The sequence below is a fragment of the Epinephelus moara genome, chromosome 6 (assembly GCF_006386435.1).
Source record: "Epinephelus moara isolate mb chromosome 6, YSFRI_EMoa_1.0, whole genome shotgun sequence".
NCBI classification, from domain to species: domain Eukaryota; kingdom Metazoa; phylum Chordata; class Actinopteri; order Perciformes; family Serranidae; genus Epinephelus; species Epinephelus moara.
Window position 1 is genome coordinate 13774156 of NC_065511.1, and position 12107 is coordinate 13786262.

The window sequence follows — 12107 nt, forward strand, 5'->3', positions numbered from 1 at the left end:
GCTAAAAAAAAAGTATTCAGATCCATCCTACTCCACTACAAGTAAAAGTCCTGATTTCAAAATGTTAAGTTAAGAAGAAATGTCAGCAAAATGTAAGCCCTACGTCATACATCAAAAGTGAAGCGCTCTATATGCAGCAAATTTGCTCATGTTATATCATAATAACTGACATTACCACAAGACATGTCACCTCTAACAGAGAGGCCCATAGGGGACCCCTGATGCCTTGGGCCACGTGGCATATGCATGTCCCCAGTAGGCCTGTTTAGTAAACTATCCATGAATGCATTACCCTTATTTTCTCATATCTTTTCAGGTGGTTTTCAATTACAAAGTTCAGTAAATGTATTTACTAATACTAACACAAAAGAAAATAAGAAATGACTGATTTAACTGAGTAGTGTTTTTATATATGTAGTTTACTTATAGTTTTATAGTTTATGTAGAATTAGAAAAGAAATAATTTTGCTATAGATTACTACTGACAACTACAGCTGTGTTTTTGAGGAGACAATCTGAATACTTCTGAAGGACCCACTCTTCTCCCAACTCTCTCCAGCCCCGCCACCCCCCCTTTCCATGGGCCCCAATGCAACTGCACTGCTTGCACTGTCTATATTTACACCCCTGGTATTATGTGTGGACATGTTTCACATAAGGAAGGAACGGAACCGTAAGTTGCAAAAAGGGAAACAAGTACTCAAGACATTTTTTTCAGTTGCAGCCAACAGTGGTCTGTCTGAAAATGCACCCAAGGGTCAGTGTTGTCGAAATGTCACTTAAAGGAGAAGTGTGTATGATTTAGGGGGATTTAGTGATATCTAGTGGAGAGGATTGCAGATTGCAATGAGCTGAAACTTCTCCCGGTTAGAATTCTTTATAGTGTTTTTTGTGTAGGAGGATTTTATCTGTAGAAGTCTCTTCCTCTCTAAAACAAACGAACCAGGGGCCGTATTCACAAACATTCTGAGAATACTCTCAGAGAGCTCCTAGCAACTCCTAGCAATTCTGAGAAAGGCAGGAACAGACACTTTAACCTTAGTGAGGGGGTGTGGTCGACCCCATTGCTAGGTATGATGCATTCTTTTAACAGGTGTGATTAGTTGTCAGAGACACACCCTTTTGTGAGCCTGTAAGGTGTGGACACCCAGTGGAAATGAAATGAACTGCTGACTGCGAAAGTGTTGTCATTGTTAATGTTATCACTCTGCTGGTGGAAGGTTTAGACAGACTCAAGTCATCACTGCTGCACTGTTGCATTTTTCCAGTTTTCCAAATATCTCAGTGTTGTGATCCTTTTATTTCTGACATTAAAGCATTAGGTGGGAAATGTGTGCGTATCCCTGATGAGATCAACCACATATATTATTCCTGCACTATCTAATCTGTAGCATTTCATATACTTACTGTCATCCAGTGTTTAAAGACTCTGACATATTTGTGTTTCCACCATTTTCTCCTCTGATTAAGAAACTCTTAAGCCTCTTAAAAGTCCTCCTCTCTACTTTTAACAGTTTTTCACCTTAGGAGCTCTTTTAAGGGCTAAGACACTTTGTGAATAGCTTTTTTTTTTCAAGGACCTAGTCTTAACTTTGAGGGAGAATTCAAAGAAAATGTCATCATTCTTTATTCATTTCTTAGCTGAGGGTCTTACACAGTTGCACAGAATCTCTGAAAAGGATAAACATGAACTCATTTACTGCATTGAATGAGATCTTACAGCAGTAAAGGTTTCCATGGAGATTGTTTATTTGCTTGGACTCATGCTCGCGATGCCTGTTATCGACTCACAAAGTTGGCTTATAGTGAGATAATGGAAAAATGGCACAAGACAAGAAGACAAGAAAACCATATTGGTCAGAGGAGGAAAAGATTATACTTCTGGAGGAATTCAATCATAGAAAGCAAACACTACAAAGTAAATTTGATCCCAGAATACCAGAAAACAGAGAACGATTATAGGAAGAAACTGCGATTAAAATTAATTCAGTCAAAGCTGTAGTGCAAAATCAAAAGCTTATCCATTGAGTTCCTGTGGGGTGTGTTAGTTTTTCTCATTTATCACCATAAATAATATTGCGGTTAAGATAGAGTCAGAGGGACCTTCAGTGTGCTAAGGTGTTTTGTGCAATGATAAGGATTCCTTATGTATAAGACCAAGACAAGGAGAAAAATGTGAATACTGTAGTACCTATTTTAAGGAAACCTTAAAGCGAAGACTTAAGAGTGTTTTGTGCAACCAATTTTATTTTGAGGAAATTTTAACAAGGACTTAAAGGAAAATCTTAACTCAAGGTAACTGAAGATATTTAACATAAAATCTACAGTTCCCATTTTCAGATATTATACACTAAAGAAAACATGATTTTTTTTTTTTTTTTTTAATTCCATTTCAGCATGAATATCCCTAAATCCTACACACTGGACCTGAACAGTTTTATGCGTATTTCTTATAATGGAAGTTTTATGAATTATTCAAAGTGGCCAGCAGGATGGATTTTACTCCTGCACTGCCTGAAAAATGTCCGCAGTAAATGCCACCCACCTCTTACTCAACAACAGTGCCCCTGAGCAAGGCACTGACATCACCTGCTGGCTGCAGGTAGGCTCAGGGTGCAGCGGCCAACAGTAAACAGAAAGTGTGTGGTGCAGGACATAAAATGTCTTCAGGTTGCTGTCCCTGAGTGAGCAAACCCTGCAGCTCTTTGACTCATGATCTGTGGACTACTCGAGGTCTTATCTCCAAATCACGACTTTGTTTGGCGCGTTTATTTAACCCTCCCTGCCATGAAGCACGAGCTACTAATCATGCACAGACGTGCACCAACGGGCTTTTTAGACCACATTTCTTGGCGGACTAAAGCTGCATTCCGCCCCACCCCTTACAAACAACATCATCACCGCTGTACCTAAATCAGGAAGCACCGAGACACGTTTTTTTTTCTTTTTCTTTTTTTTTTTTAACGGAGACACGCTGGTGATCACAGCAGCGGCGAACCATAAAGGGGAAAAAGGCGTTATTGTTGATGTTGATGACGACCACCGTCGACCACTGTTGAGAGAAGACTGACAGTTGGTTACATCCAGTACAAGGCTCAGCTGTGGATGCATTTTACACAGGAGACGGGTATGTGCACAGTCAACCTGGTAACATTTACAAAAACAAATACAAGGCGACAAAGCCCGTGTACAGACTGTAACGTTACACATATGCGCTGGATACTATAGCTTCTTGTGCTTTTTTTTCGACCGCGGGTTACGCGGTGTAACGATAGTAAACATGTCATCCACGTCGACTTGTTTACAGTGCGTAACAGCCGTTTCGAAAGCTGCAGGGAAAATATGCTCGGTATGTCATTTTCTTGCTCGTCCAAGTCTGCGTAACTCGGTGTGACCGTTCATAGTAAGTGTTGTTTAATAAGCATCACTGCCACCAGATAGTGTCACTGCTTTGTCATGTGCTTTGACAGTGTCGCCCCCCACCACCACCTCTACCAACCACCACCCTCCCTGTTGCCTTCTCTCTCTCGTTGAGCCAATCACAGTTAACAGTAATGCAATTTAAAGCTTATTTGCTTGGTAGCAATATAACACGCTGTGTTGAATGACATTCAAGGCCTGATGTCAATCATTAGATAGTTCCCTTTAATTCGGCGTACATACCGCAACCAAAGCAGGACTTTAACCCAATAAAATTCAGACTTTTGTAACGGCTCCACACTGTTTGCTACCGGAAACCCCCAGTATGTTTTGGTAGCAGTGGGCCGTTGGACCAATGGGAAACGAGATATTTTGTTTAAAGTTAATCAAATGCGCATATTGATAAGCGGATCATATATATACCGAATTAATCAGATGGTCATAACGATTCGTGTCAATTATAAATCAAGTTACATGAGGCAGGGACTTTTGCACCAAACTGTGTCTTCTTTAAACTGAAAAATTTTAAATGGAGTTTTGCTCCTACTTGAAGGCAGTGTAAAGGAAGAATGTCAGTGTCAGTGGTTTTAATATATTGTATTTTTTTTGTCTTGACCAGTGGACAGACTGGTGTGCAGGCTTTTAGGGGCCGAGAATATACACAGTGAATCCCAGTGGAAATTAAGTATTACATCATTCCGCATCCCAAGCGAGGACTTGTCAGCAGCAAGCTCCACTTGTTACTTGACTTTACATAAAAACAGACAGTGAAGGCCTGTAACAGGAACCATACGGGCTCTATTTGCCTAACTGAACAGAACAACTGTTGAGCGCTGCACTGTTGGTCTGCTGAAGGGGAGAACTGCCAAGATGTAACAGCAGCATATGGCTGTCGTTTTTACACACAGTCTGCTAGTTTAATGTCAGAAAAAGAGAGAGTGTGGGTCTCAAAGCGGTGACATGCTCGTTTACTGTCACTGCTATGCACGGTCTATAAATAAAGTACTCACACATGAGTGGCTGCTTACGTCTGAATTGCACTGATTTATTAAAGCCTGCAGCCCTGGATGTCCTCTAGACAGGGAACACTCAGCAAGGTAACCTCTGGCTTCTTTTGATACAAACTAAATGTAGGGTTAGTCCTCACCTTTTATATCCTCCTTTGGTTGATAAAGACGGAACAAAAGGCAGATCATGTTAGCTGAAACACTGAGGAATCTTATTCTCAATTCATCATATCAGGTGGACCATGAAAAAATGACACTGTCTGGGTCACACACAGCAGATAACATGATTCACTTTTGACACAGATTGGTGGTGTAGTGATAGAAACTTCTTTGGGATGATCTAATAGATTTGAGGCATGTCAAGGATTACTAACACGACAGAAAAAGCTTGTTTTGATGCATAGCAGGATGCCAGCAGTTGTGGCGTAACCTCCACATACAGTAGTTGGAGGAAAAGCCTCGGTTTGCCTGCCACTACCTGAGTCGGGAAGGCCGCGGGATTGCATTCCTTTGCATTTCACTGGATTTGCCCCAGCTCAGCCAAGAGAGAAAAATGCCAGGAGGTTTGCTCAGCCGTCACGTGTGTCACTCTGCATTCCTTTGTATTTATGTACAAGACGAGCTTATACCGGCCGGCTGTACTGTGAGTGTAGCTTTGCAGAAAGCTATGTGAAAAGTTGGGTGCTCCGGTGTTTCCACACTAAGTGAAGTTTTCCATCTTGCTCACTAAATGTGCGTGTGACTGCATGTCATATCTGTGTTTTGCAGGTGATACATTGAGGTTAGTCAACTTCCGTCCTCACAGACTCACAAACTTCCTCTCTTCTCACACTTCCCCTCCTGTCTGTGCCTGTTCTTGGCAGACAGGTTGAGTCACATTACCTGCTATATGAACACCCCCCCTGCGACAACGCAATAGTTTTGTTAGTTTTGCCCGAGGCGTGGTGTTGCCATACAGCTCAGGGTGGTACACTGTCATCTGCAATGGCGTCACAGCCAGGAGTGTCTCCTCCCTCACAGGGATCTCAGCAGATGGTAAAACCGAATGCTTTGCCTCCAGATCCAAGTCAAGAGGTTGTTGCTTGGATTATTAGATGGCAAACCCCAGGTGGTGGTGGTGGTTATCTCCTTTGAGGAGCACTGAGCTTATGCTTCAGGCACGAGCCTATATCACTAGGACACCCTAGGGAATAACGGGAGGTGCCCATGCATAAAGTAAAACAACTATATGCTTGAATTAACAAAGCAATAGCTACCCCTGGGAGTATTGTTTATCCACTGGAGTTTAATATTCCCTCAGAGCCATATGTGCCTTTTAAAAAATGTGGAGAATAACAGCTGCATATTTGTCTGTACACCCCCAACCACCCTCCACTGTACAACATCAGAGTGTGTGTGCAAGACTTGAATGGAAAGCACACTTATCTAATGTCAAGAAAGCAGGAAGTAACAGTACGAAAGCAGCAGCCCTGGTGTTGCTGATAGGCAGCTGGAGCCCACAGGCAAACATTGTGTTGGTGGTGGAGCTGCTGTAGTTCAGTGTGACGCTCACAGCTGACTGGTTACTGAACTCACACAACTGTGACTTCTTTTCTAGCCTGGTCCCACATACAACTGTCCTGACTTATTCATAGTGCTGAGCTCAAACCAGACTGGCATTGTCATCTAGGAGGAGTGGTGATGATCATGATTATGGGATAACAGCAGTGATGAGCATCAATGCAAGGCTTTATCTTCAGTCAAGAGTTTGCCAAGCAGCATGACATTCCTAAGATTGGGTGATGTGATCTGCTGAAAACTGCAGATATGATTCCAGTGAATCTGCGGCAAGTCATTCTGACAACGTAAAGAAGCTTGGAATGAGTTTGGTGCCAGAGCTTTGTGTTTTTGTCCCTTATTTGGATATTTTGTGTCTAGTCTCTATAAAAAAAATGCATATGAATGCAGAACCTGTTGGTAAAGGGACAAGGTTTTGGTATTAAAAGCATTCTGGTGTCCTTTTGTATTCCATTTGTAGTCCGAGTATTACTGACCCATCACATGAGTGCCATATAACAAATTGTGTTTGTAATGCAATCTCGGAACCCATCGGCTATCATCTGATGATGATTTAGCTTTCATATGTTTATAGAGATGAGCCAAAATGGCTGGTGCATGCAAGTAGTCTTTGCCTTGACATCTGCTGGCTACACAGGAACCTTCCAAATATTGGCAGTTGTCCCGTGAAGCTCCTCTAGCCTTATCCCACTCACAACTGTACTCACTCAGTGGTGTAGTGGTAGTTGATGAGGTGGGTGTACCACTAGGTAGATCGGTACCGAGGAGGAAGTGGGTATACTGTCCTTTATATTCCAGTGGCTCTTTAGCTGATAGGTGTGTATACTGTAAACGGCCAAAAAGGTGGGTGTAACCCGGTTTACCTGCGTGTACCCTCCACTTCACAACTGTACTCACTTATTCACAATGTTGAGTTCAAACCAGACTGGCATTGTTATCTAGGATGGATCTCAACCAGGGTTCCAGGGACCCCCAGGGGTCCTTGAGGGAGTTCCAGGGGGTCCCCAGAAAGATGGGGAATAATTTATTGTCGCTATAAAAATCACTACAGAAATTAGCCCAATGTAAGTCCTTGAAGGGAAATCTTAAATGGTGGTCCATGACTTACTGTGTATCAATTTAGGGGTTCTTTGCATGAAAAAGGTTGAGTACCACTGATTTAGGAGGAGTGGTGATGGTGTGATGAACGTGAAGCTGAAGCTCTATCCGTTAGTAAAGGGTTTGCCAACCAGCTTAGCATTCCTGTGGTTGGGGAATCTGCCAGAAATTGGAAGTCACGGTTTTCCCTGTCTATCTAAGACAAAGAAGGGCCACCTGGGTGATTTTGGCCGCCGCCTTGGTTAAAGCCTGTGTGTGTGCATGGGGGGTGTTCGGATGTAGCATCTTTTGTGCGCACAAACCCATTACTTTCAGTGTAGACGGGCATCATGCGCACTTGCAGCCCAAAGCGACGCCGTAGCAGTGCACATTTGGTGCGACGCTCTTGTTTTTTTCGTCCGGCGCACAGCTCCACGGACCTGCTTCTCCCTCCGGTGTTGTATCCCTCTCGGGCTGTGTCTCTCCTACTGTTTCCCTCGGAATTCTGCCCCGTTTGAAAGGCGAAGCAAGCATGTATGTGGAAAGACGTCGCCTCCGAGATGTAGAATGTGTATTATAGAGGAGAAACAAACATTTCAGGATCGCTGACTTGTATCATCAGAACAGACATGTCCTGTGATTTTCAGCCTCCTTTCATATGTAATAGAGGGGGGACAATACCTGGCAGTAATATTCTCAGCTGTCAGGATGTGCCTGCTCTAAAGGGTAAATATTATCATATAAGGCTGAAATTCACAGGACATGTCTGTTCTGATTATACAAGTCGGCAGTGTAAAGCTCAAGCATGTGGGAGCCTCCTTTCATATTTAATAGAGGGGGGGGGACCATATCTAAAAGTACAGCTGAATCCACCGAAGGTCATTCTAAAACTGAAATAACCAGGGATGAGTTCGATACCACAGTTTTGTCAGTTCGGTGGTTATTTTGTTTCTGTGTTGCCAGTGGTTGGTAGGTTTAACACCTTCTTCAAAGAAAATTGAGACGTTAAGCCATCAGCTGTTAGCTACCCCATCCTCCTTAGTCACTGTTGCTACACATGCCAAGCTTTCTGTTGTCTCACAAAATAACGGTGGCAGATATAAAACTCAGAATTCTTTGAAATATTGGAATCAAACAAGGGTCAGCCGCAGGCGTCTCATTTCTAACCTGAGTATGACAAATGTCGCTGTCAGATCTTAACAGCAGTCCATCAATACAAGGGGGTGGCAAAACAACGCAGGGTCGTTCGGTAAAAAAAGTTGCACCTGGCTTGACTTTGCTGCATTGTGACGTTAGATGGTAACTTACATGCAAGTGCACATTCCTGATGAATTAGTTTGTAACGTGAACACCATATTTCTCATATTTACCTCGCAATCATCTTGCCCAAAAATAAATGAATTGCCATCTTGGGAACTTGAGCAAACCGTGGTGTTTTGGCATCTGATATGTCTTTAAACACATTGCTAACAATAACAAGTTAAGTTAGAGCTGATTAGTGCACAATTTAGTCCATTTCTCACACTTTTGCTTTTGTATTTTTGGTTTTGGAAAGGCTGGGGAAAAACACACCATCCTCCAAACTCCTTTACATGCCAGTACTGCTTTTGCTCTCTCTTTCACCTTCACATTGTTTTCAAGCATGACATATGTTGCTCAGCCAACCTCACAGATAAGGACCAGTCGAGGCTGAAAGAGAAGTAGAGAGAAAGGAAGTCAGGCTTCCTGCAGTGTGCAGTCATCTATGTCAGGGACAGATGTTGACCTTTGACCTCAGATCTTTTTGTAAGAGTAGAGTTCTTTCAGTGATAGACAGTGTGTAACTATCAATATTTCATATCTCATCACTCTCTCTTGTGTCCTCCCCTCTCCATACACACGCTCCGTATTCATTACGTAATTGACTCTCAGTAGAGTGTAACAGGGTGCAGTCATTGAGGGCAGCCAGAGGGTTTTAAAAGAAGCTGTTGTCTCGTCTAGCATGCACAACAGCAAACTTAAAGCGAAACAAAGGAACCAGGCAACAGCAGACAGATGCACGTGTGTTCCAGCCACTTCCAGCTTTAGTGGTAGATTGAGAAATGGGTTTGTCAGCATGTCGTGCAGCATTACGCCGGGCAGGCTTCCTATTGAATCAAATATGCACACAGTGATTCATGTGTAATATATGGACTGTTGATAAGTATGCTGAATCAACATAATGTCATGACAGCAATCATTTCCGAGAAGACAACTGGCAATTGATTTGAACTGTGGATAAATGTGAAATCAGTAAACTAATGGCCTGTTTATGTCTGGTATTAACATGTGTTTTGACTGCCCCGATCACAAGTGTAAACAACCACCAAGAAGCATTGTGATCTAGTCACTCAAACCACTTGCCAAGGTGGTCTGGGACGGGTTTGACCACACATCTTCTGTAGTGTAAACGCTAATGCACCCTAGTGCGTCCCCAACAAAGAATATGTCATCAGTGCAGGAGGTGGTGGTTGTTTTGGTGACAGCATGCTCACTTGCTATAACTTGCCCATTTTAAGACAAGTTGGACGAAGTGTTGCATGACTGTCCATTGCTTTGCCCTAAAGAAGGAGGCTTGTTGAATTCTGCTGACAGCAATATCTCCAGATGTACTGACACAACTGCTAACACGACTAACGAGCATGCTAGTGAGAGTGTGCATGTAATTATAATGAAATCTGAACACAAGTGGTGAGCTGGAGACACATGATAGAAACAGGTGTCAACGGCAATGTGTCTCGGCTCTCCACTTATGGTAATGCATGCCAATACCAGGTATGAATGGGTTCTTTTTAAAAATTTTGTTGTCATTTTCATCCCTCAGAGTAGCGTTAAACATATACACCGTGTATAGCTGGACACTGGTGGTCCAACGTATCTGACGTTTCAGCTGTGCTTATTTATATACTGTGTTGCTTCGCTAGCGTCTTTTACAAACCACATCTATCTTTATTTAGCATCTTACCCTCATACACAGCACGACTTAACCATTTTCTTTTGATTTCTCAGCTGTTGCTCACCCCTGTTTGCTCAGCGCTGTTAAATTCTGTGTACATGTCGCAGAGGTTGTATACCTGGAGGTTACTGTAAACAAACATTGTGATTCGGCTGTAGGCTGGCTGCTGTAACAGATGTAGAAAGAAGCTGTTTCGACTGCCATGAATTGCATGACCCTGGCCTATATTTGAACTTCATAAAACAACATTACATCTGTGGGGTTGATCACCAGACAGGATGTTTACATCTATGATAATATGATATAACTGACTGTTTTTCTGCTTCGTCTTCTGTGTGTTCAGCACTTTAGCAACTGACCAGAAAACCTCATAAATTCCAACAGAACCAAATCTCACCACCATGAGGTTTATATTCTCACATTCCTTTTTTTCCCATCTGTGCCTTTGTGGGAAAGTTGGGCTTGAATTCTTGTAGCGGTTGACATGTTGATGTACTCACAAGCTGCACAGAAACAAATAATAAAAAAAACACCACATTGTTTACTTGGCTCCTCTAATCCATCTTTTCTGTGAGTCACAGGCCCATAAAAGTCAGTTTTTATGTTTGCCAACCCTCACTTTGAGGAAGTATCCTTCAGACAGGGCAATCCTGGGAAATCTATTCGCGAGGTATTGTTTTGGCTTTGTTCGTAATTGTTTCTCCAAAATGAAAGCACAAACACACTTACTGCAGGTTGATAAAGCAAGCCTCATTGTGCTGAACGATATTGTTTCCAAACCTTATGGCTCCCAAGAGTTTTATTTCCTTGGTTGTTGTAGAGTAATCCATTCTGCCTTTTTTGGAAGCATTACAAACAGCTCATCTGATTCTGACAGGGAGATTTATGTTGCAGCAAGGTAATATCCCTTTCAACTTCACAGACCTACAGTCAGTGAAATGAATAGCTCTACCACCCATCTCATTGAAAGAAAGAAGGATTGTCCTTTTTATCGGTTGATGAAATATTACCTGAACCAGATTTGCAGCAGGCGGCCTCGAGAAGGTTTTCATTGAGGGTTTGATTCCTCTAGCTTTTCTGTAGCCCGCATGGTGGACAATGCTGCCATCATACATCTCTCTTTATCTACCAAATGTCAAAGCTGTGGTTATCCTCTCTGGAAAGCGTTTTTTGAGGATCTCAGTTCCATTGTCCAGGTGTGAAATTGAAACCTGAAAATGGTCACAGAAAACAGGAGGTTTATGTCAACATGCTGTGTTTTTTTAATGGGCTTGTTTGTTATCTCTGTCGAAGCCATGTAAAAACATTATGAGGATGCGTATTTGAAATAGCCTCTGGTGATGGACAGCTCAGACAGATAATTGCTCATATGTACTGCAGGCTCTGCTGAGTGGTAATAGATTCTTCCAGGTGCTGGCCTGTATGTAGCCACCCTATCATAAGAGCTTTTTCCATAATGGTATATTTCAAAAGCACACAGAAATGTTTGGAGAGATGCACTCAGACACACCTGGCAATTAACAGCATCTTATATGGGTTAAACTGGGAAGGAGTGATTGCAATTTTTCCCTCGCCACACACTTTCCACCACTTTCCTATTTCTGTCTAAATTACAGGGCGATGTGTGAGGAAAAAGTAAAGGCCAGGCAAATAATTGTGGGGATTTTTTTTTTTTTTTTTTACATGTAAAAAGTACTGCCGGTGAATTCTAATGGCAGCCCTGCATCACACCTCCCCTCCCTCCTCTCTTCATGTCCCTCTCTCACACTCTATTATGCAACAGTCTTTTCTTGCAAGTCCTTGCAAGATCTCGGCTTCGATTGTGTAACATCTGAGAGTGGAACTGGCTGCGAGGCCTCACGTTCAGTCACACAGGATCCCTGCGTCCCCCAATGACCAACAAAATGGTTATCGGCTTTTACGCTAAACTGAATGCACACAGCTGCTGGCGTTATGATTGTGTCCTGTTTGTTTAATCAACTGGATGTTTCATTGTTTTTTTTGGTAGCTTCTTGTTTGATCTTTCTTTGACTGTTATGGCTCAACCACCAGCACACTCAGATATGATTCAA

General features: G+C 42.5%; 1 protein-coding gene across 1 annotated transcript in view; it reads left to right on the forward strand.

Moving 5' to 3' along the window:
• Window positions 1-2444: 2444 nt before the first annotated feature.
• The window catches only part of LOC126391784 (myelin basic protein-like), an 88697-nt gene continuing 79034 nt past the window's right edge, over window positions 2445-12107 (forward strand). Inside the window, 1 exon segment of the mRNA XM_050046721.1 lies at window positions 2445-3127. Coding sequence (XP_049902678.1) covers window positions 3106-3127 — 22 coding nt within the window. The 5' untranslated portion in view covers window positions 2445-3105.